Below are 26,037 nucleotides of genomic sequence, written 5' to 3' on the forward strand. Positions count from 1 at the left end.
CAGTCTGGTGTAGGGATGAGTGGAACTGGGGGCTATGAGCTGGCACTGGCTTTGGAGACCCCACTAAGGAAGCATGTGTAATTCTATATCTGTTAAAAGGAGTATGAAGCCACTTCATTGGTGTTGGGATGAAACACAGCCATATCTAGCAGGAGCTGACACCTAGCAGCAGAGGGAGGGAGCTATCTACCCTGTGCTTCACCTGCATGGGCAGTAGTGCCCCAACCACATTCATCGGCCCCTATTAGTGTTGAACCAACACATGATCTGCTGCCCTCTGCATGGGGCAAGGGGGGATAGTGTGAGTCCCACCAGCCCCCTTAGAAAAATGACACAGGACAAAGAAAACAGGCCAAGGGTCTCATGGTGTGTTCATGCTTTAATTCAGAGCTGTGTGCTGCAGGTGCAACTCTGTCTGAACAAAAGGACAAGGAGACGAGAGTCTAGACCCCTCCCAACCTCCCTCCTTCCCTCATCCCCTGAATTCTTAGTCAAGGGGATGGATGAATGTGAGAGTGCACTGTGACCCATTTGCAATGTGCCCTAGGTCAAAATGGAGTTGTGAGTTCACAGGGCGGAGGCCCCCAGGAGGGGAGGTCCTTGTCCTGGAACCTTGTGATCTGCCCCCCACCCACAAAGTGCTGTCAGATACCCCTGTGCTAGAGGAGAGTGGGCAGGGTGTTCAGTGAAAAGCTAAGTTATCCCCTCAGGAAATGTTGGTCATAAACTCTGCTCAAGACCAGCTCTGCAGAAGCCCAGGCCTAGCTCCCAAGTCCTGCCTGGGGCTGGACCAGAAGGACAGCAGCGCTGCTTTAGCCTGGCCCCAGAACTGAGGAATAGCCACCTTAACTGGAGGACTCTAAAGGGACCAGCAGTTCCAGAAGGCAGACACTGTTCCTCAAGACCTAATCAGCTCTGGCTGGAGGCTGGAGATAAGGGAGGCCCTGAAGATTTCTTCTCTAGAAGCTGAGGGCAGGAGGGAAGGGTTGCAGTCCCACAGGAAGCAGAAGGGAAGGGGAGCTGCAGAGGAGCACTTTCCAGGGGACACTGGCTGGGCCCAGCCTTGTCCTCCCAGCTCCCTCGATGCTCCAACTAGCTAAGGCTGGAGCCAAGCCAGCAGCCCACTGCATGCCCGCAGGGGGTACACACGGGCAGTGCTGGTCCTTTGCATAGATGTGGGATACTGAGCATATGTGTGCTCAAAAGCTGGGTCAGGACTGTCAGCCCAGGGGCTTCGCTAGGCCTGATTGTGAGCTGCTTCCTCCACTGGCAAGAAGAAAGCTCACTGAAGACCCTACCAGAATCCACACAAAAAAGCTCCCCAGTACTATTGGCTCAGGCTCCTGTTACCCACAAAGGCAGGGATTGGCCCAGTGGGAGTGGAGGGTGGCAGCCAGGCCCCCCTCACTTCCTCCAGTGGTCGTAGGCCCACCCATAGCTCAGCCTTTACAAGTGGCTTCTCCACTAGTGAGACAGAGTAGACAACAACCCCAGCCCTGCTCACACTCACCAAAACACAGGACATGATAGGAAGGCCACAGATAGCAAGACACGGACAGGAGTAGAGGGGCTGCAACTCTTGATTAAATTCCAGTGATGAAAAATATATAGATATTTTTGTTGTCAAATATAGTTCATACATTTATTTTCTCAGCAAAGCTTTGTTTCTAAGGAGATGCTATGCAGCTCCATGAGCACACGGCACTGGAGGCTGGGTCCATGGCCAGTCCCGGCTTGGCTTTGGGTTGCTTTGGTCCCCTGCCCCCTCCATGGCATGACCCCAGTGTCCTGTGGGGCACCTTCAGCCAGGTCCCCAGCACTCAGGTTTAGTCCAGCCAGGGGCAGGGGTGATCCACAAAGGAGGGCTGGTCTGAGGCCCCAGCCGAGGCAGGGAGCTTTGGAGGCACGAAGCGTGTAGTAGGGGGGCTCTGGCCCAGACGGCTGGGCTGGCCGCCCACCCCCAGTGCATGCAGTTGCCCCCTGGGCAGAGGGCACAGAGTGGAAGGGCAGAGCCCAGCAGTCAGGTAGTGGCCATTGGAGTATTGGGATGAGAGCAAGTGACCTTGGCAAAGAACCAGAATGGCCCCTAGACCAGAGGGGTACGTGAGACGAAGGGTCCCACCACCTCCCCAATGTGGGACCTAACCTCTGGAGTGTGTAGGATGCCTAGACGGGTGTAACCCCATGGAGGAAGAGGAAGAAGTTTACTTTGTAAACTAGTAATGGTAATAAAATATCAGCAGCTTTGCTGGGGGATTCAGTTGTGGTCCCAGGGAAGGCAAGGGACAGTGAACCTTCCCAGGCTGACCTGGCTTGGGCTGGGAGCAGGTGGCCATAGGGCTTCTCCTGCCCGGCCACATCCCTGCCTGGGAAGAAAGTCCTAGGGCAGCCTGCTTTGGCCTTAACAAGTGTTATGGCTTCCATACCCCATCCTGAGAGTCATCCTGCCAGAATCCTTTGTATTCCCCAGAGGCAGGCAGGTAGATTTAAGGACTCTCATCCTAGAAAGCAAGCAATCACTTCCCAGTGTTCTTGGGATGGGGGAGAACCAAGCCCTGAAGTGAACACAATGGAAGGCAGAGTGGGCCAGAGATCCCTTGAGGGATGACAGGCAAACTCCAGGGGCAGCCATGGCCTCTGGCTTCTCAGAGCATCCAAGGATTCCTGAGTCCAGCCAGGTCCCTGAACAATAGATGAGGCGGCCTCATTGCAGAAGGTACAGGGCCACTGGAGCTCCAAACTCTGCCTCCTCTGTGCTGGCGGGTCTCTCAATGGGTGCCAGGACTTGAATGAGTACCCCCTCCACAGCACCCAGTTGGCCAGGCCTGGCTTTCTCTCAAGGAAGAACAATCTGACATACCCAGAAGCCAAGAGGAAAATGGAGGAGCGGGGAGGACAGACAGACACAGAGCCCACCCTACCCTCATCCCCTCATGCCTATCACAGCATTTCTCCAGCTGTGGCCTCAATGGTGCTTTGGAATCCTGAGTGGGGAGCGAGGGGGAGGCAGCAGCTCCAGCCCACACCCAGGGATTCCAGACCCTGCTCAAAGTGCTTGGGTCTATTTTCTGCACTTTGGCCAGAGCTGCTTATGTCTGAGGAGACAATATTGGCTCAGACCTGGAGGAGGGCAGGGTGGCCTGGGACAGAAGACATGGTGTGGGCAGGACACTGGACAAGCGGGAGCAGGGAGGGGAGGTCCCCAGATAACCCAGCCAGAGACTTCCTGAGCAGGGCCCACCACATCTAAAGGCTGGGTGGACAAGGTGCTGGGTTGGGGGCCTCAGAAGTGTCGCTGTGCAGCTTGTCCCATCAGTAGGCTTCCCTGCCTGGGTCTCCCTTACCCTTTTTTCTCTGGAAGTTTTGGAATGCTTTTCCCAGCCCTTTCTCCCAGCCTGACACTGTTAACATCCAGGGAGAGAAAACGGTTCCAATCCCAAAACTAAATAAATAAGATGATACCTGTGGGGATGTGGGAGGGGAGGATAGCATCCCTACAATCAGTGGTCAGGCTGCCAGAGCACTGCCTGAGATAGGGCAGCCTCCTCAGAGTTGGGAGCTACTGCCTGCAGAACTGGGCCCTGAGTGGCCTAGTGAGCGGCAGCTGATCCTGCGGATGGAGTGCAAGGCCACAGTGCAACAACCCCGCAGCAGGGAGCTGATGTTGTAGATGGGCTGGCCCTGGCGACGCTGGGAACGGCAGAGCCAGGCCACTGTGGGCACAGCTGGAACCACCACAGCCAGCAGATCCACGATGTAGTGGCGACTCCAGTAGCTCTTGGGCTCCTTCTCAGCTGCAGTTGCAGCTGTGGCTACCTGCTCCTCTTCTTCCTCCTCCTCCAAGGGACACACCACGCTCACTGATGATGGGCCAGGGTTGGGGTTGGCTCCAGGCTGGTGTGCAGTGGGCCCACAGGTGATGGGCTCTGGAACCTCAGGCTCATCACCCATTGTCACCACCACTGCTGAGTTGGGGTCTCTGGGCCCTGGGGGGTGAGAATCTGACTCTGGGGGCCTGTCCTCAGGGACGGTCCCACAGACATGGGCCTGGGTCACTCTCTCCAGGATGATGTCCAGGTCAGGCTGGTACTGCACAAAGTCTGTCTGGATGGCCCGTTCCTGCATGCAGCTGGCCTGCACACCAGCCTCTGTGGCACACAGTAACTTCTCATAGGTGTTACTGGCAGGGAAACGGGCACTCAGGCCAAAGGAGCTGTGCAGTGAGGCCTCCTCAGGACCACAGTCCACTCCTGATGACAGCAGGCTGCTGGCCTCCAGTGCATCAGTCCGGCTCAGCGTGTCATCACCGGCCACAAAGCCACTGTCAGCTCCATCTTCCACAGAGGCGCTGGGGGTGTCTCCAGGCTGGCGGTCACCACAGACAGCTGGGTCACTCAGCTTGGTGTAAGTGGAGCTGCGGGTGAGGGAGCGGGCAGGGGAACCACCAGCGGACTCCCCAGTACTCTCCTCCTTGGCAGTGCCATTCTGGGCCACCTCCATGCTGTGCAGCAGTGTCTCCAGCTTCTTGTTCTGGATGTTGATGTCCACGAAGTATTTCTGCAGCCCCTTATCTTTGTCTATCAGGTTGTTTTTGACAGTGTCAATGACCTGCTTGAGCTGTTTGATCTCCTTGCGGGCCTCCTTCAAGGCTAGCTGTGCCTCCACACGGTGGCATTCCTCCTCAATCCAGTCCTCCTGCATACGAGACAGCTGCATCTTTAGGTCATCGATCTCTGTGTCCCTGCAAGCAGAGGAGGCACCAACTCACTGCCTATCTGCCTGATCTATTGTCATCACCCACTACAGAGAGGCAAGGAGGGCCGGTGTCACAAGGGTAGGGATCCCTGCACTGCAGCATCTTAGAGCCAGAAATAAAAGAAGGGACATAGTGTCTAATACCCCATCCTTCTATCTATAAGGAGCAGTGAGGGTGCCTGGGGACAGGGCCCAGGGGAGGGCAGGAGTGGCCTCCTGGGAGGGAGAAGAAATGTCAAGCAAGACACCACCCATTCCTTGGGGCTGGGGAGATAGCTCAGTAGAATAAGTGCTTGCCTGGCAAGTGCAAGGTCCTGAGTTCAATCCCCGGTACTGCCCAAAGAAAGAAAGAAAGAAAGACACCACCCATTCCTACCCCTGGAGGCTGGATTGCAGATGACTTTTAATCCATCATCTGGAGAACAGATGAAACAAAGATTCTTATAAGTGCTACTGTTGTAAAAACCTAATAAAATCTTAATATTAACCAAGAGTAACTAGACATAAAAATCTCTGCTATATTGAAAGAAATATGGCTCCCTTCCAAAGCAGGGCATGAAAATTTTAAATGGATGGAGATGTGGCCAGACATCCTGGGGACATGGCAATGGCATGAGTGGATAACCACCTTCAGTTCTGGTGGGGGGAGCTGATGCTTTCATATCCTCCCTCCAGTGGAGGCATGAGCCATGGTAGATGAGTTGTAGCAGGATGAGAACAGGATGGCTCTCCCTCGTTCATGCTAGAAGTTTCTTTTATCTGCCTACTGTAAAGGGGGAGGCTGAAAGATGCACAAGGTAAGCACCAAGCTGCTACTATTGAGAGAAGGGGCAAGCATCAGGGAAATGTGATCACTCGTTCTCTGACTTACAGGTGGATTCAGGGGTTGTAGGGGAGGCAGATGACCTTGAGAAAACATACCTTGGAGTCTAGAGGCAAAACCAGAGCAAGACTGAACAGAGACTGACAGTCTCTGAAAGAAGCAAAAGAAGAGGAAAATTGTTCACCAGGCCTAATCTGCCTGGACGTTCTTCCTCCACCACCAGCTCCTTAGCTCACTGCAGGGATTATGGGCTCAGCACAGTGACTGCCCCAGATCAAGCACCACAGGCTTTTCAAAGTCAGATTGGAAATTCCACTCAGGAATGGGGCCCAGGAATCTCATTCGATGTTTTTCTAAAGGTAATGAGGTTGATGGGTCTCAGAACTCCATAACAGTCACCACAGTATCTTTGGGGAGGGGGCCTATGACACAAAGAACTCAGCAATCCAGTGGGGGCAGTACACCAGAACTGTTCACAGTGGCAATGCAGATGCTCTAGCAGGTAGGGGGAATGCCTGTTCATCACTGTTCCTGCCTCACATGGGGCCTCATTGCAGGGTAACCCTCCAGGCCTCTCTTCCCACTCCTCACTCACACTTCACCCTAGGAGAGGTGAGTTTGGAAGAAGGCAGTGGGCATGCTCAGCTTGGCTGGTCCTTGCTCCTCTCTCCTTAGTGCCAGCTAAGTCCCACAGCACAACAGCTCCCCAGTCTTGTCCATGCCTCAGTGGGTTGCAGAGCATTACACAGGAACTGGTTCTTGAAGGATGAGGTTGCTAAGGAAGCAAGATGGGCGAAAAGGGTGGTGGCCACACCACATAATGGTGCAAAGAGGCATCACAACACGTCCTCTTCAAAGATCGGAGCAGAAGGTAGGCTGTGAGGGAAATCAGAGGCTGTGAAGAATGGGGAGGAGTGGCATGGCCATGGGCTCCTGCAAGAGTTACCCAGACTGAGATGTGAGCGTGAGCATGCCCCCACAGTCATCCTGCTCAAACCACAAGGCCTAATCTGGGGCCTGGTGGTCTGCTCTGACCAGTGTAGCTAACCTAACAAGAAAGCTTGGAGATGGCCATCTGCTCCCTGAGAACATCAGAGAAAAAGGCCAAGCAGCTCCTGGGCGTCATTAGAAAGATGACAGGACATAGAGATAGAATTCCTAGTTCTAAGACAAAGAGGCCAATGAAATGCTGCCCTGAACTCCTTCCAAACCACAACACATCCAGACTGAACTGTATCCTAGGCAGGACTCTGGTTGAGAAAGACATGGCCATGCATTCTGAGCTATCCAGAAGGGACCAATCCATAGACAGAGGTAGCAATAGTTTGCAGGGACAGAGAGGTGGGATCCAGGAAGGTGTGGAGGGTAAGAACTCATCTCATCACTGAAGTGACATGGGGTGGAGAAAGATTTCTTCTCTGGAGCCCTGGGAGTGCAGGTGCAGCTGGTGTGCAGGCAAAGCAATTAAATTCCCTCTCTAATGCATGCTTCTCTTGCCCACCCTTGTATGCACAGGTGAAAGGTTGAGGGGACAGGCCCTTTGCAGGTAAACTGTTCCCCACCTAGCCTGAGTAGCTACCTAGAGCAGTCAAGGGCAGTTGGAGGAGTGTGTGTGCAGTGAGTTTGGACAAGTTGTTGCAGGAAAGGAGAGTGCAGGTGAATGGTGGAAAGCCCCAGCTACTTCTTCCTTCCGGTCTATTCCAGGTCCTTGGTTCCTGTGGGGATGGAGCTGGGGGTAACCCTATGGATGTCCTAGTTGCCTACTTACCGGTCCTGGAGCCGGTCCTGCGTGTCCTTCAGCCGTGCTTTCAGGTGCCGGATGCATACCTCCTTCTGCTGCAGCGGAGTCAAATACTGCTCCGGGGTGGGCGGCTTGATGCCATGGTTGTCACTGCACAGTGTGTACTTCATAGAGCGCCTGCAAGTGGATGCCCATCAGGGGATAGGGGAGGAAGGGGTGGAAAGTGCATGGGTGTTGCATTCAGTGCACATGAGCCTGGTGCACCACCATTGTCTGTGCTGTCATCACAGCAATGTTGGGTGTGGGGAAGCCTCCGTCCTCCAGAGGCTGCTGGCTCCACAGAGATGAGCTCTTTCCCTAAACTCACAGCCCATCCTAGTGGGCACACAGAGCCTAGCTTTCCAGACTTGAACCCTGAGAGTGAGCACAGGGCTGGAGGCCTGGGATGGGGAAGAAGGCTTCATGTAAGTAAGGACAAAGTGTCTGGAGAGGAGACATGGTAGAGGGCTTTCCTCTCCAGAGCCAAGTGCAGGGATGGATCTGAGAAAGCAGACTTGGTGCAGGCACTGCCGGCATGAGCAGAGCTGTCCTAGCACACATATCATATCCAGTGCACACTCCCCTTGCCCACCCTCACATGCATGCAGGTGTGCATTAATTGTGCACTTACTGGGAGTACACATCTAAGTGTGTGGATATTCCTGGTCTGTGTGTGCTGCCGATACATATGTTCACAGACAGTGCCTGAGAAGCCTCCTCTTCCTGCTGCCCTCATGGGTAATCTCATGTGCCAGGACAACCCCTGCTCGTGTGTGTGTGTGTGTGTGTGTGTGTGTGTGTCTGCACGGACACTTGCTGGTCTGGGTATGGGCAGTCAACAGTGGAGCCCTGTGCTGCAGCAGGCTGGGTGTGCACAGTTCTGTGCCTGTTAGTGGCTCTGTGTGGCACATACACAGCACATTGATTCCTCCAAGACAGCAGGGAGGAATCTCCACCCAGAGGATGAGCATGTCAGCGGTGAGAGTGGGTCAAAGCTTTCCAGGAAAGGAGAACACCCTGACTCTACAACAGAGTGTGGCCTAGATGTCTCCACCCATGGCTTCCTGGCTGCTGGTTCTTCTGTTTGTAAAGAAATGCTTTGGATCTCAGCTTAAAATCATGGGCACATTTCCACCTGACTAGAGACTCAGGCCTGCTGCCATCCCACTCTGCTCCAGAGACGGGCAGATATGGTTTGGTGAGATAGCCCCTGGTGAGGCCCAGCCTTTGCTAATGCAGCCTAGCTGGAGGAAACTTTTAGGGTTTCATGTGAGCTCTGTACTGTTTACTGAAGAAAAACTGTGCATAGACTGTGACTATTGAGAACACAGTAGCAGGATTGGAAGGAGAAATGCTGTTCTCTTGCACTGGCTCACCTTATGGCCCCCAAGTTTAACTCAAGCCAAGTCACACATATCCTTGCTTCACAAGGGGCAACGTGGTGGTGTGGGCTGAAAGCTTGGGGTCACCCCTCTGATCTAAGAAATAGCTTTCTAAAAGAGAAACAGTGCAAAAGCCCCGTACACTCATCCTGAAGCATCTGCTGGCCCTGCAAGGGCTTTGGTCAGAGGGACATAGACCTATGATGAATATAAAGCAGTCTGTCCCATAACTGGGATGAGGTAGGTGGTGATGGTAGTGGCAGAACCAAGATTAATTAAACTAGAAGAATAAAAAATTAGAGAAAAATAACTTTTAACTCTTTCCATTTTTTGTTGTGATTGTTTTTTGTTTTATTTCCATTTGTTTTTATGGGTATTTCCCCCAAAATGTTTAACACACATTTTTAGTCACTGGCTCTATCTTTCAAAAAATTATATTTAACATATATGTGAATATGTATCTTATATCTCTATTTGTCTATCTATCCATCCATCTATGACTGAGAAGTAAAACATATTATAGTGCATACCTCTCCGCTACTTATACCTTGGAAAGCCTGGCTATTTGCAGTGAGGTCCCAGGGACAGTCACCCTCATGGTAGGCACGAGGACCTTCCTCAGAGGCAGCGCTCAGTCTGAAGAGTGGGACTGCCCCAGGGGTTACAGTTATGGGATACTCACAAAAATCTGTTACTAATGAAAAATCATTGATGTTCCCAGTAATAACACTTTTCTACATAGAAAAGTTAATACATCGCTCCTGTCCCCTGGGCCCTGGGAGAAGGTCAGGTGAAGCCCAGGATGCTGGGTTACAGGTCCTGTCCATGCCTGTTACCCATCAAAAATCTATCAGTAGAAACTCTGACAACTGTTGCTTCCAAAGCTCTGGACATCACTGTGCACAGTTGACGTCTTCCCCAAGGAAGGAACAAAAAAGGCTCCCCAGAAAGTGTTTCCTGGTCTCTTTGCCCACATCCTTTAAGACAAAAGAGCACAGACTAAAGTCCCAGAACAGTGCTTACTGGCAATCTAGGATATGTGGTCTGCAGATACCAACTCACTGAAGTCTCTGGGTTATTAGCTCCATTTTACAGACAAGGAAATGGAGACTCAGACACAGGAAGTATCTGACTGTAAGGCCATGGCTGCCCCTGCACTTTCCTACTGCCAACTATTTCTTAACACCACAGAGCCATGATTCCACGGCTCTTACCTCTTAGCCTTCCATGACACACAGGTCCCCTTCACTTGCCTCTCCAACCTAATTCTGCTCTTCAAATCTTGGTCCATGATACCTGAAATTAAACTTAGCACAGGCTGTGTTTCTAATGTCACCTCTACTATTTTCAAAATGTCCCCTGAGAAGAGCAAGCTGGCAAGCTCTGGGATTGCCTCCCATTCCCATCTTGCCTTTTCCCAACAGAACTGTGATTTTGTGCATGGGGGCACTAACTTTCTATGTACTTAAGGGGACCTGCATCTAGTCAGTCACATGACCCAATTCCAGGCAGGATACGGGCAGAGCTTTAGTCTTTTCTATCTTCTTCCTTCCTGAAAGGATGACCTAATGGCTGGTAGTACAGAAGCTGTTTTGTAATGATGCAGACAAAAGCTGTTTTCCAATGACAGTGGCACAGGAAGAGAGGACACAGGCCTTGCAATGCTTCAGGGAGCAGCTTACCTCTCTCATTTTTGTTCTGAAAGCATCACCCTCGTTTGTTCAAGCCACTGCTTTTGCTTCTGTGTTGTGGGTGTTACACCCAATTTATAGACTGGAGCTGAGGCTCAGAGGGGTGAAGTGACCTGCTCAAGCTCTCACAGCCAGTAAGTCAGGGCTGGAGCTGGGGACAATCAGAACAACATGCTGGCCACCTAACCCAGAGCCACGATTCCTGGCCAGCTCAGAGACTGGTTGGCAGTAGGGCAGTTACCTGGGGGTGGGGCTGCTGTCGCTGCCCTTGCAGGAGCCTGAGTTGCTGCTGCTGCTGAGGGAAGAGGTGCCATAGGCGTCCCGCATGCTCACGGGTGGAGAGGTGCGCCTGGAGGCGGGGAGAAGAGGCAGGTGCTCATTCTGGCTGGGGGGCAGTTGTGGGCACTGAGCAAACACTGCCAGGCCGCTGCGGCTCAAAGCGCCCCCACTTCAGGGTCACCAGCAGGGAGACAAGCAGGGAGGAGCGGGAGGTGCACAGACAAGGGTGACAGAACAGACAGCGCAAGTCAAGATGGAAAGCCAGGAAGAGGCTGGTCCTCCTGGCTTCCCAGGGCAAAGGCAGGGACTGGGCAAGGCTGCAGGATAAGGGTGGGGCCTCTATATCCCTCCCAAAGCCCAACTTTCAGAGTCCTTCAAACCTGGGAGAGAAACCAGCACAGACTTAGGGGAAAAGAATGGGGCACGTAGGAGTGGGACAGGAAGAATGGTTTCTGGGGTGAAAATGGGGAGGCGGAGTGAAGTGAAGTGGAGTGGATTCCGCATCCTTCCAGCTAGCAGCAACGTCTATGAGCTGGGACTGGTAGAATCCAGTGATCTGAACCTCCAGGTAACTTTTGTATCCACACATCATTTGAGCACTTAAGTAGTTCCAGAGGAGGTCAATCTTTTCAAGCCCATGTTGAAGATGGGAAAGGGGGGTATGATTTGCTGGAAGTCCCAGTGTAAGTCAGTGGCAGGGGAGACAGAGGACACCTTCTCTCACCCCGCAGCAGAGCTTCAGGGCAAGTGAAGACTCACCTGCGGGATCCAGCGGAGGCCCGTCTGCTCCCTGGCAGGGACATGGCCATGAGGCTGCGGGTCCGAGTGAGGGGTGGGATGGGCGGTGTCCCTGGGGCTGAGGAAAGAGGACGGGTTGGGGGGCCAGCAGGGAGTGCCGGGCCAGGCCATGTCATCCTCTCGCTGGGGCCACTGCCAGGCATAGCTTCTCCTCTCACCCTTCAGCAGAATACCCCAGTACCAGGCTCAGGCCACAGCCACCTCTACCAGTGAATTTAACAGGAAGGTGCACAGCCTCCCACCACCTGACTTAGAGTCACGATCGATGGTCAAAATCTCAGGGGCAGTGGGAAGTCATCAGTCCAACCCGGTGTTCTCCAGATGAGTGAATGTGCCCCAGACAGGGTGCAGGTCTTGCACAAGATCACAAGGACAGCAGGAACCTGTTCCCCGGTGCAGCTCCAAGTCTTCTACTCTGTGAGCCGACCCGCTTCTCCCAGGTCCCTGACACTCAGACCCCTGCCTCCCTGCCGTTCAGTCCTCCCTCCTTGGCAAATGTTGCAGGCTGGAGGGCTCCTGGGGCAGAACCAGGAACCCCAAATTAGGCTGGGCTGTTCTTGTCAACCATCACCTTCCCAGTTGGCTTGTGGTTCAGGGCTTCCCGTCTATAGGGGAGACAAGACAGACCAACATACCAGCACACATGTAGAAAGACATATGGATGTATATGACCACGAAACAGTACCATGTCCTAACATTCCAAAATGTGTAGCACCCATCCCTGTGAGCATGCCCAGGCACCTGCCCACAACACAGGACATGCAGCTACCCGTCCATGCTTGCCTGATCGCTCCATGCCTCCCATAGCCATCTGTGCAATGCTGACTTCCTCATTTTCCAGAAACACACTGATGAGACTGAACGCGGTAAAAGCCTTCAGCTGACAGGAGCAGAAGTCCTCCCTACCTGCTACTAGGGATCCCATTGGGTGGCCCAGCAGCAAAAGTCCATGCCAGGAGAGACTCTTGGTAAGTGGGTAGGTAGACTCAGGCCCATTGGCTCTCCTGGGTTGGGGCCTGGGCTGCAAGGGTGAGGTATTGCAGGGAAGAGGCCCCATGCTGGACAGAACTGAGGCTGTGTGGGGAAGAGGGCATGCAGGGAGGGCATCAGCACAAAGCTCCTAGAGTCCGATGCACAGGCTTGAGCTCTCTGCAGCCAGAGCGTTGGTTCTGGGGCAGTTACAGAGACCCATGCCCCCTCCTTCCATATCCAGAGCAGGGACTGAGGACAGTATGCTGGGTGGTAGGAGATTTGACTAAGGATGTTGTCCTCTCGACACCACCCCCCCATGCTAAGAGAGAAGCATTTACCCAGCCACACACCAGATCGAGCTCATGCTACACACATTACGTACATTCTGCTACTGACTTCTCCCAACAGCCCTATAAGGAAGTATTGTGATTAGTCCCCTTTACAGGTGAGGAATCAGAGCTACTGAGAGAGAAGGGACATGCCCAGATCACTCCCAACATGTGCTTGTCTGACCAGCATCAGGTGCTGAGGGGTTGGAGCCCAAACTCTGGAATTTCTGGCCCTAGACCATCCCCTTCCCACACCGCACCTCCCAGGAGCCTGGTCTTTCTGCATGGTGGCAGGGCTGTCTCCTGAGCAGACAAAAGCGCTGCTCAGATGGCCTGTTTCCTGGCTGTGACACAGAACACGGCCTGTTCCCCGGAGGGCTGGACACTGCCAGCATTGTCTGCCTAGAGGTGTTGGGTGCTGGGCTACAGGATTTGCCAGCACCATGCCTGTCACCTGAGCTCTCACCCAGGCTGGCATTACTCCCCACCCATCATGCCTCAGGTTCCTGGGCAGGTCCAGTGGACACAGGGCTGTTCCCTACAACAGGAACCACCAGGCAGGTTGGAGTGGGAGCCAGCTGTGCCCTTCCACCTAGGGCCACAAGTGGCTGAATCCTCCTGGCCACAGAAAAACTTGGAATAGGAGTAGCCAGGGTGGGTGGGCAGGCATCTTCCCTTATGGGGAGCCAGAGCTTCAAGGATTATATGTCACTGACTGATTCCTCTGTGGTCAGGGAGCAACCCTGATGAGTGCATTGGTGTGCCTAAGCGCATGACTTTCAACAGCTTTTGGATCTCATTGAGGCCTGAGATCAAAGGTCACACAGCTGCAGTTCTGTTGAGCTCTGGCTTCTAGCCCATGCTGCCTGCCCCTCTGGCCACTTTATCACCACTGTCCACTCTCCTGGCTTTTGAGAGACTGCAAAGAGGAGGTCAGGCATCTAGGATGATTTGCTGACAAAGGTAGGACTCACACCCTAGGACAGATCTCTTTCTGTAGAGCCAGCTTGGGGCTGTTGCTAGAAGCCAGAAAATTGCAGGTAGAGATTGGGGCTAGGTCCTGGGAGGCAGGCAAGATGCCAGACTTGCTTAGAGCTATGTGTGGCCTGGGACAATGAAGTCTTTTGTTCCTTCTGGCTCTGCTACTACCTTGTTTGGCAACCCAATGCATCCTCCTCTTGAGTTCCCTCTTCCTTCCTCCCTGGCTGGCTTGGGAAGAGGATGGTTCTGTACCTGGACGCAGTTGACAGTCTCTTGGGATCAGCCGGAACCAATCATCCTTTTGAGACAGAGGTGGAAGTAGCATTTCCCCTGCTGGGACAGGACCTCACAGATAGGTCCCTCATGGGAGGGCAGAAGCCACCCAGGCTCAAAGGAAACTACCAAGCCAGGATCCTACTCAGAAGCCTCAGTGTGCACCCTGTGCCTTCTCAGGTTCTCTCTCCTCTGGGCCCCAGAGAGGAGGCAGGTTGCCATGGCATTAGTTACCATGCCACCTGCTTAGCCTTGAGTCCCACAAGCCTATCCCCAGGGGGCCAGAGGCTGCCACTTGGATGGAAGGGGAAAGGAGCCCCACGTCAGGGGGAGCGGGGCTAATAGTGTCTCATTTCTTTTACACTGAGAAATCCTGGCCCCCCTTCACTCTCCATTTCGTCATCTCACCCACCCCCAGAAATCTCACTATATCCACCACTTTGACTGGTCCTTCACTTGACCAGTGTTTCCTGAGGGCCTTTTAATGGAGATCCAGAAAATAGGATGAAATAGGATCAAACAGATAATCTGCTCACATCTCAGCTCTGACACTCCTCAGCCACACACCTTGGTCAGGTCATGCTACCTCCCTGAGTTTTAGCATCCTCATCTTTAAGTGGGGCTAGAATAAAATGCACCTGCTATGGCTGCTGTGAGAATAACGTGAAATAATGCCTCAGGGCTTGGCTCAGGGCCTGCACACATGAAACACTCAGGATGGGAGCAGCAGGATCCTGGAAGAAGATAATTGCCATGTGATATGAGTTTCAAAACAGAAACAGAGGTGGGGAGATAGCTCAGTAGAATAAGCACCTGCCTGGCAAGTTCAAGGTCCTGAGTTCAATCCCCAGTACCACCAAACCCTTCCCCCAAAACAGAAACATGACCAAAGCATTTAGGTAGCCTCAAAACGATGAGGGAAATCTTCTAGCCAGAAATTTGTGCTGGAACTTGAAGGATAAATAGGAGTTCAAAGGTGGGAGGAGAGGAGCACTTGGACAAAGACAATGAGTGATTTAACAGCATAGTTACTAAGAGACCAAAGTGCCAGGGAAGGCAAGGCACAGTAGCAGGCATTGGGTCTGCAAGAGGAAGTGGGGCCAGGCCACCCAGCACCATTTAAGGCAGGGTCTTGTCCTATGAACAGCAGAGAACTACAAAATTTTTGTGTTCTATTTCATTTTGTAATACTGGGGATTTGGCCAAAGGCCTTGACACTGAGTTGTATTTCCAGCCCTTTAAAAAATGTTTTAATTTAGAGACAGTGTCTCACTAAGCCACTAGATTCCTCAGGCTGGGTCCAACTTGTGATCCTTATAGTCTCAGAGTGCTGGGATTACAGATGTGAGCCACCATGCCTGGTGGGCACGTTTTAAAAGGAGAGGGGCACAAGTAGATTTGTATTAAAGAAAGTCTCTGGGTGGGTAGTGGAGTATTTTGGGAATGGATGAAACTAGAGAGAAGGCAGTGAGGGGGTTACTAAAATCTTCCAGGGGAGGAGCTAGAAGGGGCTAGGACAGGGCAGGGGCAGCAGCAACTGAGCAGAAGGCCTAGATCCTGCTTGAAATTCATCAGAGGCTTCCAATCAAGGAAAGATTAGGGCAAAACTCTTGATGCTGGTTCTTAAATCCCATGCATCTAACCTACCCAGACTCTCTGGTGATGTCTGAGAGAGCCCTGCTCAACCTGTATGTGTAGCTGGCTCTGCTATATAGCTTCTCCACCAAAGACTCTCATCCTGACCATTTAGCAAGCTGTGCCTGGGCTGAAACTCAGTAGACTCCCCGTGGGGACATTCATAGGAACATGCACGATCAACATACAGCTGTCAGCCAGCCACACAGTGGTTGAAACACAGAAGCAAGAGCAAGCAGTTAGACTAGATGGTCTCTGTGGTGCTTCTGTATCTAATGGTCTCCAACTTTGGGGCCACTCCCCAAATAGTGGACTTCCAGCCGATCCTTTCTACCTCTTCAATTACAAGGACTCTTGAGCATCTGTTTCCACATCTGGAAAATTCGATATTTCAGAGCATTTGACTGCATCAGCAAGGCATGGAGGAAAAATCAGAAGCCCTGCTTGGCCTGACCTTCTTACTGAAAAGAGGCCCCTGTATGCACTATCAATTATCTTTCTTCAAAACACTAGCTATCAATAAAAGAAGAAAGCAACTCTAAAGCCCTAGAGAACAAAACAGGCCATGTCTGATGACTCAAGCTGTGGAAAGCATCTCATTGCAGAGACAGCAGAAGATACTGGGAAGAATCTTCTCTCTGCTAAGGAAACACCAGAAAATGGAACCTTCCCTAGCAGAGTGCCAGTTGCTCCCAGAATAATAACCCGAGGAGAAGATGGCATGGAAGATGCCTGCCAGGCACTGCTCCAATTGCCAGACTCCAAACCTCAGAGCTTTGCCACACCAGGACAGCTCCTAGCTGAGCTCAGCAGAACCTCCATAGCCTCATCAGACTCTGCACCCTCTGCACCCTCTGCTCTACTCTTTCTCAGAGCCCAGAGCTGTCCTTCCTAGAGTTGGAAAGCAAGACCAGAGGGGCACTTCCCTAGCTCACTTCCTTCTCCCACACAGCCACCTCAGGTTTGGTGCCATCCCTGTTGGAGTCCTTTTCACCATAGCAGGGAAGTTTCACAACTCAGCCAGTGTGGCACAGGCTTCCTGAGCGATCAGAATGAGCCTGAGGACTGAGGGAGCTGCTACATAGGACATCTCTGCAGGTGAGAGTGAGCATTGTAGGCAGCGGGCTTGGGTCTTCCAAGTCCTTTAGGGGCTTTAGCTCTGGGCTGCTGAGAGGGGCAGGCTCAGAGGTTCCTCTTTTGAGTGTTCCACATGGGTAAGACTGTTTTTAAAAGGATTTGAGAGCTGTAGATGTAGCTCAGCAGTACAGTGCTTGTCCAGCATGCATAAGGCTCTGGGTTCCACTGCCAACACTGTCAAGAAAAATAAATGGAGGTACAGCAGGTTAAATTTATTTGATAAGATTTTCTACAGTGAGTAGTCACACTCAGTAGTTTGCTTTAAGGAGATGATAATAACAAGTATATCAGGGCGGGGGGGACACTGGAGCTCTAGTACATCGCTGGTGGGGATGTAACATGGTAAGGCTGCTGTGGAAAATGATTTGGTAGCTCCTCAGAAAGCGAAGTACAGAATAACCATCCAAGCCAGCAACTCCATTCTTAGGTGTACTTCTCAAAGAATGGAAAATAGGTGTTTAAGCAGAAACTAATACAGGAATGTTAGCATCAGCACTTTTCCAAATCATAAGTGTCTATCAATAGATGAGCAAAGACACATAATGTGACAGATAAACACAATGGAATATTACTTGGCCAGAAAAGAAATATTAACACATGCTACAATATTGACAAGCCTTGAAAACATTATGCTAAATGATAGATACAAAATAATCATATATTATATCTTAGTGGTTTCTAAGAAGTAAGGAAAGAAGAAATAGAGGATGACTGCCGATGGACATGGAGTTTCTTTCAAGGGATGATGAAAATGTTTTGCTAATATACTAAAGCACACTTTTAATAATAGTACATTCTTAATTTATTTTTTGAGACAAGTTCATGCTAACTTTCCCACATTGGCCTCCACTATCTGATCCTTCTATCTCAACCTTCTGAGTAGCTAAAATGATGAATTTTATGGGATGTGAGCTATATCTCAATGAAAACCAAATTTTTGAAAAGTCACATAAAACAAATTTTAAAGAAGCAACTTTAAGAAAGCAGGCACTGACCAGAAGAGGGGAGGCGATCATCTGGATGGCTCAGCAAGCAGTGCAGGACAGGACTAGAGCTGGGCCCAGGTCTTTCCTCGGCCACCTGGCCCTGCGTCAGGCTAGAGGAGACCGTGATGGAGGCTACCCCTCCTAATGTTCCTTGCAGAGGGAAGCCAGGCAGAGACTGTTCTAGTCCACACAGAAAACCTGAAGCTGAGGGGGTTACAAAGTCATGAGGTGGCATCTTTGACCTCTACATTGTTTGCACTTTCATTTCTACTGCATTGGGAAGGTCTCAAAATAGAATGGATTTAGCACACAGATCATGAAATTGCATAAAAGAAAGAAGTGACTTTTCTAAGAGATACTAAAGTACAATAGTGGAGACAAGGTACTACGTCCCTAGGTCCTGGGCTTCTCACACATCTGTAAAAGCAGTGCATCACAGAAACAAGAGGTGAGCATCACATAGATGCTGTTTAGAAGGATCCTTCATGACACCAGAGTAAGTCTGTCTTTGTTCCTCTCAGTTTTGTAGGTAAAAACAAAGTTCCTGTTCCAAGGACCCACGCTCTTGTCTCTTCTAACTCCCACCACATCCTTCCAGCAGCCTAAGGCTGTGCAATGCTCCACCAAGAAACTCTCAGCAGCTCAAAGCCACATCACGTGATCTCTGCTGTTGGTCATGGTCCCTATTGATGATCCAGGGTCACTGGGTGATCTCTTTAAGTCTCCACTACCTCATGGAATCAGTGGGACCTACCCTCTGGGCCCTGGCTGTATCTTTGGAATCCAACCAAGGTTATAAATAGAGGGATGGGAAGTTTTGGGGAAATTAAAGGACTGATCATTTATTGCTATTACTAGTAGTAATTCAGGAAGGGGATCTTTCTTTTTCCCTTTAGGGTCTTGTGTATCACCAAAAGGATCAGGGGTGATTCTGGAGTTATGGACACCTCTGCTAAGTCAACTGGGCATCAATGGTTGTCCAGACCTCCTATATGGGAAGGGAGCTACACGAGAACTCTGGTTCTTATTTTTCTCCCAGTCCAGCTGTTGCAGGACTGCCTCTCTGCAGACACTCAAGGAGAGGTGTGGAAACAAACGACCCATAGCACCAACTGCTTGGTGACTGCCTGACAAGTGGCTCCTGGCAGATGGAGGCCTTCCAGCAACCTTGGCTGCCCCATATGCTTCCCTAGGCTTCCTGACTGATAGAGCCATCAAGCCTGTCTCAGCCCTGCTTCTCTCTGTGCCCCTCCTTCTGAGGTGTCAGCTCTAAAGGTCACAGATGGAGAAGATGGCAGCACTTCCATTCCTATGGACTCTCATCTCTCCCCGACCCCGATTTTTGCCTTAGTTCTCAGGATCCTTGAGTCAGTGCCCTGTGTTCTTACCCCACATAGCAACTTGAAATCTCTGAAGCCTAGGATGGAAAAGATCTTGGGTTGAATTTTATAAAGAGAGTCCATCATTTTATAAAGAGAGAAATGGAGAACCAGAAAGACATGTGACTGACTGGTGTGAGGTCGCCCAGAAGAGCCTGGGCTGTGGTGGTCCCTGGCTCTAGTGCTGAGTCTTCTGCCCTGCATTTCACTGCTCCTTAGATCCAGGTAAAAGCTCAACAAAATAAGAACAAAGAGTACCTTTTCAAATAAAAATCTTGGAAGGAAAACGTAGAAATAAGACAGAAGTCCTGTCAATCTTAGGGCAGCTCACAAATGACATATGAAAATATACATACACATTGAAATTAAGGCCTGGGAAGAAGGAAATACTATAGCTGGTCACAAGTATAAACATAAAAAAATAGAATTTAGATTAGAGTCTAAGCTTCCTGGCCACTGATAAAAAAGGGAAAACATGTTCAGTTTTGTTCTTGTGGCTAGGGGAAAGCAGGACACAACTAAAATTCTTTGGAAGAGATAGATATCCCTAAAATGAATGTTAAAAGAAATATTTCCCGTGGAATTTGCTGCAGAAGCAGCCCATTCATTGGGAGCCTGCACATGCATCCTGAGAGAGAAGAAAGCTGGCACCTGCAGAAATTGCCTAAGTTGTCTGCTACATTGTGCTGTGCTTTGCTCAGGAGAGACAGAAAGGTCGTGACCACGAGGATGAAAGGGCTAAAGAGATATGGGGATAGCATCACATCAGCCTGGGATCATGGCCCCTTCCAACAGAGAAAGCTCCTGCCCTGTCTGAGATCAAGAGCTTCCACACTCCTGGGAAGCCAAAATAGGCAATTGCATCAACTCAGCATCAGTGTCTGTCTGCCTGCCTGCCTGCCTGCCTCTCTCTCTCTTTCTCTCTCTCTCTCTCTCTCTCTCTCTCTCTCTCTCTCTCTCTCCCTCTCTAGCATTTAATGACAACCTAGTCCAACCACCACATTTTCTAAGTAGAACACACAGGACTTACCAAAGTCCACAGTGTGAGCTACAGCAGTCGGGGACACAAGGCCAAAGGGTTGCAGTTCATTCTGATGCCACCAGGCACTCTGGGCACAAAGCTCCTGTCGGGAGCCAAGTCTCACCCTCCTTCATGCAGCTCCTGGGAGCTGAGCATGGAGGTATGCTGCACAGCTAACCCAGCTAAGCTGCTTCCAGGCTGAGCCAAGCCCATCTTGAGCCAGCACCCTCCTCTCTCTGGTTGGCTTCTCTCTTCCTGCAGATGCCAGATGCCTTGTGTTCTCAGCAGCTGGTCCCTGTCCAGCTGATTTACATTGGCATTTCCTGTGTCATGCTGAATTCTCTCACCTTCAGTAAGATCCTGGCATCTGACACTGCTCAGCATGGTTTGGGTTTGCTGGGAGAAGTAGATAATTTATAAGCCCCTCTTTCAAATAACCTGGTCTCAGGAAAAGCAGTCCTGTTTCTTCATTTAGCCAAAGTGAGCATATGATTTAAAATCTGGGCACAGTACCATGTGTCTGTAATCTCAGCACTCTGAGTCACTAAGGCAGGGAGGTCACAAGTTCAGACTCAGTCTAGGTAACTTAGTGAGACTCTGTCTCAAAATTAAAAATGAACCAAGGATATAGTTCTGTGAAAAGGCTCTGGGTGCAGTCCTCAATATCCATGAGAAAACATTTTATAAAAGGAAAGCCTACAAACATTTGCATCCTATTGTAAAAGCCCTCTTCTGGGAATGAATTTTTCCCTTTGCTAAGAGGCTAAGTAACCTAGTACAGTACAAGAGTCATGGTGGTTCTAGGATGAAATGCCTGGGTGTACAGTCCCAACTCTACCAGCCGCCATCTTCATGAGAGTGGAAATACCATTTTATTGTCTAAGCCTTAGTTTTCTTATCTGTAACATGGAGCTAATTTAGTTTTATTTTTTATTTTATTTTTATTTTTATTTATGAGAGAGAGAGAGAGAGAGAGAGAGAGAGAGAGAGAGAGAGAGAGGTGTGTGTGTGTGTGGCCAGCTCAGCCCACCAGGGGGCGGGGCTGGCTGGCATGTGGTGCTGGGGGATTGAACCGCGGTCCCTGATGCCTTGCCAAGCTTGTTCCAAGTAGGTGCTTTAGACCACTGAGCCATCTCTCCAGCCCGGAGCTAATTTAGTTTTGTGTAAAAAGACATTCATGATTAGCAATAACTCATGCTAAATTCCTAGGAAGGTCCTGATATAGGGTAATTATTGATTTATCTAAGTTTATTCTTATTTTAATGTAATTTAGTATATCCTTATCCTGATCCAAAATCTTAATATGAAGTATTTTAGTATTATATTTCAGAGGTTCTTGACTATATGATCCTTTTATTTTCTTCTTAATTCTACTGGCACAAAAATAAAAAGAAGAAGAAAATGATAAACTGATGGCTGTCTACCCAACAATAGAATTTCAGGACCTTGCCACATATTTTTGGTCTTTCCTTCAGAAATCTGTTTCTTATTTCAATTCACAGCAGCTCCATCTTCCCAGCCAGTTAGATGATAGTCTCAAATGCATCAGAAGAACTTGTAAGGGTTTTCTCCCCTTTTACAATAAATGCAGAATCTGATGCTTGTCAGCACCTCCATTGTCCATGCCCTTGCCCAAGACACCACCATCCCTCCCTGGGATGCCACAGTCTCTTTGCCCTCTACACTCTCTACAGGGCAGCAAGAAGGACCTCTTTTGGGCATGTATCAGCTTATATCACTCCTCTACTCAAAACCCTTCCCCTGGCTCCCAAGTTGGAATAGAAGCCAAGCCCTAACTTTGGCTGATTCACAGCTCATGTCCATGTATCTTTGATCTCATTTACAGTATCCTAACCCTCTGTGCTCTAGCCTTTCTGCCTTCTCACCTGCATGACCTTAACACACACTGTCCCTTCTGTCTTTCGTGGCCTGTGCCCAGGACTTTCCCCACTGTATTATGCTCCCACCTCAGGTCTGTGTTCCAATGGCACCTTCTTGGTGTACATCCCCTGACCACCTCATTAAAACACAAGTCCACTGTCCAAACACACCCTCTTTCCTCCACTTTTTCCCACAGTCCTTAGTAACATCTAATCTATTTCTTTGTTTATTTTGTTCATTGTGTTTAGCATATAAACTCAGGGAATGTATGGATATGTGTCCATTTTAGTTTTATTTATCTCAGATTAACACCTGGTATGTCACAGGCTTCTACTACACGTTTGCTGAATGTGTAAGTGCGTCTGCCTTCATGTGGGTTGATGTCACCGCCCAAATAAGTATGAGCTTCCAAACAAGTCAACACAGAGGCAGAAAAAACTTTGTGTATATGATTGCAGTCTCTTCTACATAGCATCAGTGGGCTCATGTCCCCTGCTAGGTTATGAGTAGGAAGGGTTTCATTCATTTCAAATCCATAGTCTGGAGTACAAAACTCTCAACAATAGGATTGGGAGAGGAACTCAGGGGCCTGTCTGAAACTTTCATTTACTCAGAATCTCTTGGGGTACCAGCTCCATCATAGTTGTCCCACTTCATTTCTTTTGGTTTAGTCTCGCACTCTCTTTAGGTAGGCAATGTCTGAAACCAGAACTGACTCCAGCTGCCCTTTCAGATGACTTCTCCACAGTCAGAAAATGCAGCTTGTTGTGTCAACAGCCCTAAATACCCTGAAAGCAGCTCTCAGAGAAAGATCAAAGATAAGCAGTTGTAGACAGGCCTCAGCAGTCCTAGATCCTGTATTCATGAATTTACCTACTTGTTGAAATTGACTTGTAGTCCCCAAATCAGTACTTGCAGTCATTCAGTCATTCAGTCATTCAGTCATTCAGTCATTCAGTCATTCGTGGGGGAGCACAAAGTGGTGGAGACTGAGTTGCTTGACTCACATTCCAGTGTCCTCGAGCAAGGCGACTGTCTTGTTTATGCTCTTATACTACATGGAAGCGCCTGCTTACTGCCACATTTTTCACATTTTATTAGGAAACAACCTCCAGCACAGTGATGAACTGCTACCTAGAGCTTCTGTGCACATGCATGGGTGGTGACAGGCCTGGCAGAGACAACACATGCATCATGTGCAAACATGAGTTCTGGCTCTGGTAGCTGGTTTCACATGGAAAAATCAACAATGCATATGAAGGTGTATTTAAACAGCATCACTTATAGAACACACTTCTGTCTTGATGAAAATCTTGTGTACAGAGGCCCTTGGGAACTTAACCCTGTATTTCCTTTAGGAGCAATGGTTCAGTGCTCAAAAATTTATGTTTTCTGCACCTTTATAGAACCTAACTACTACAAATAGCTAGAATCAACTATATTATGTACAGTTCCCCATCTCCACTGACTTGCATACTTGTCTACCTGTGTTCCTATTCATTGGCTTGTATTTGGCTCCTGGCAACGGACAACGACATTCAAAAGAGCACCGATGGTGCAATGACTGAAGTGTGAGTGCTCAGGTGATCCTGGATGCAAACCTAGATTAGCCCAGAGCTGTGTGTTCTCAAGCTAGTCACTCTCTGGGCCCATTTCCTTAAGCCCACTTCAGGTTCATCACTGTCACAAGAAAGGAAGCTGTGCTGCTGAGCACAGTGTCTTTGGCCCATGGAGCAGGGCATGGCTGGAACAGGATTTCCAGCAAAAGCAAGGCAGAACTTGGAGACTGTAATTGGCAAGGACTAGCAGGGCTGAGCCTGGTCCCCTTCAGTGGCCTGGCCCCCTGGCTCTTACAGGCCTACAGCTGGTCTGCTCAGAGCTGCCTGCCTTCAGGGGTGTCTGTCCCACAGGAGCCCAAGTCAGGAGGTACTAAGGAGGCAGGTGACAACAGTGGTCCCACAGCAGTACCCCCTAGGCCACATCATGGCTACAGACCAGTTTCCTTCGGCCTGCATGTATGTACATTTTAAGTCAATGTATATATATTGAGAGATTTCCTTTTTTTTTTTTTTTAAGTTTTCTATCATATTATCTCATTAGTGTGAGAACCTGAAAGAGTAATTAAAATATAGAAGGTACAATAGATAATGTCAAAGGAAAATAATTTGTTCAACAGAAAGAAAAAAATTGAGATGAAGAAAAGGACAAATGAAAAAAGGGAAAAAGATATATTTAGGTTTATATGCAGAATAGTTTGGATGATTGTACTGCCGATTTCTGCTGTTCTATTGAAAAGAACAATTAATACTTAATTTTTTTTCTTTTTATTCTTTTTTTTCAGTCTTTTGAATTTCTTTAAATGAATCCTGCACATTTATATCTTGTAGCCTGAGCAACTAATTTGAAGATAGCATCATGTAATATAGCAACCATTGTTGAATTCCTATTACTTTGTTATGTGAAATTTTGTATCATATTCTATCACTATTTTTTTTTAATGTACTTGGTACCAGTCTCACTATGCAGCTCAGACTCATAGTGATCTTCCTGTTTTCAGCCTCCCCAGTGTTGGGATGGGATTACAAGCACATGTCACCCATGCCTGGTCATGGTGGCCAGCTCAGCATGCCCTGGAGTGGGGCTGGCACAGCATGTAGAGACAGGGATCGAACCCCAGTCCCCGTGCTTGCCTAAGCTTGCCTAAGCAGGTGCTTTAGGCTGCTGAGCTATCTCACTGACCCTATTTTGTAGTCTTAAAACAAACAAAACCCCCCTCAGTTCTCTGGCTTGTCCTTAATCATGAATCTTGAATCTAGATGCCTACATTCCTGCTTGCCAATGACTGTCTTAGGCTAAGGAATGACTTCTTTTGGCCAAAACTCTGACTAAGCTATTGCTCTTAGACTTGGACTGTTCAATTTGTTGGCTGCCTGGAATTGGCACTTCGAATCTCTGGTATAGTCTAACATCATTTTGTTGGCTGAGAGTCTGAGGTTGGGATCTGGGCTGATACTGGCTCAAGGCCTCAAGTCCATCAGTACGGAGCTGGAACTTGAATCCCCAGAGGCAGTGATGCCCAAGGGGGCAGGGCACACCACTCTGCAAGGTTCAGTAGTTGGCTCAAGGCTGGCTAATGGGTAAAGCTGAGAACACAGCCTCTGGGAGTAGACAGCAAGCTCTCTCTGCCTCCCAGCTGCTGGTAAACACTGATCCCTGCCCTGTAAAACTTGGGAGAGCTCAGCCCTCATGACTCTAACATGGTGTGCTCAAGTGTCCCTCTCACCTGCCCTTTCTCCTGAGAATCAAGAGTTTCATAGGACCTGGGACTCTAGCATGGGAGAACCAGAAATTGAGTATGGAACAGAGAACTGACTACAAGTCTTGGTGTCATCTGTAAATTGAGGTCTACTTGTAACAATATCAATAGATGATACATATTCAGAGCCTAACACCACTGCTCAAGGTTCACAGTCTTCCTCACATTTCACACACTGAGGCTCTCAGTCATCTTAAAAAGGTCACAGACTGAAGAGCCTCTCTTAGCTCTAGCTGGATACATTTTAAAATGTAAATATAGTTATAAAAGTAGTAGTATGTACCCTTTAAAAATCTTCAGGTTTTAATAAAAAAAATAGAGCAGAATATAAAAATGATGGAACCCCTGAATAAGCAATTTAGGAAAGAAATAGAATGTATGAAACAGGTTCAAAGGGATACACAGGAAATTAAAACCTTAATCACAAGCTGGCAAAACCGTTTGAGGGAAAATGAAAATAGACTTTCTGACCTGAAAGACACCATTGCAGTTAGTGAAAAAGTAAGAAAAGATCTCTTTAAAATAAGTACAATGCAGGAAAAAATAATTCAATACCTGCAAGACGATGCAAAGATGAACAATGTGAGACTAATAGGCATCAATGAGAAGGAAGGAGTCA

At 49.4% G+C, this 26,037-nt stretch overlaps 1 protein-coding gene across 3 annotated transcripts in view; it reads right to left on the reverse strand.

Moving 5' to 3' along the window:
- Window positions 1–383: 383 nt before the first annotated feature.
- Snph (syntaphilin) overlaps window positions 384–26,037 on the reverse strand; it is a 43,767-nt gene continuing 18,113 nt past the window's right edge. Inside the window, exons 3-6 of one of the 3 annotated variants that reach the window (XM_023707912.1) lie at window positions 11,470–11,566; window positions 10,673–10,780; window positions 7,347–7,496; window positions 384–4,741 (exon numbers count right to left, since the gene is read on the reverse strand). In XM_023707912.1, the coding sequence (XP_023563680.1) occupies window positions 3,547–4,741; window positions 7,347–7,496; window positions 10,673–10,780; window positions 11,470–11,519 (1,503 nt within the window). In that variant the 5' untranslated portion in view covers window positions 11,520–11,566 and the 3' untranslated portion in view covers window positions 384–3,546. Of the gene's footprint in view, window positions 4,742–7,346; window positions 7,497–10,672; window positions 10,781–11,469; window positions 11,803–26,037 lie in introns of those variants that run through there. The other 2 variants (XM_004647651.2, XM_023707911.1) reach the window with 2 other exon arrangements.

The sequence above is a fragment of the Octodon degus genome, unplaced genomic scaffold (genome assembly GCF_000260255.1).
Source record: "Octodon degus isolate 3935 unplaced genomic scaffold, OctDeg1.0 scaffold00317, whole genome shotgun sequence".
In the NCBI taxonomy this organism is placed as follows: Eukaryota; Metazoa; Chordata; class Mammalia; order Rodentia; family Octodontidae; genus Octodon; species Octodon degus.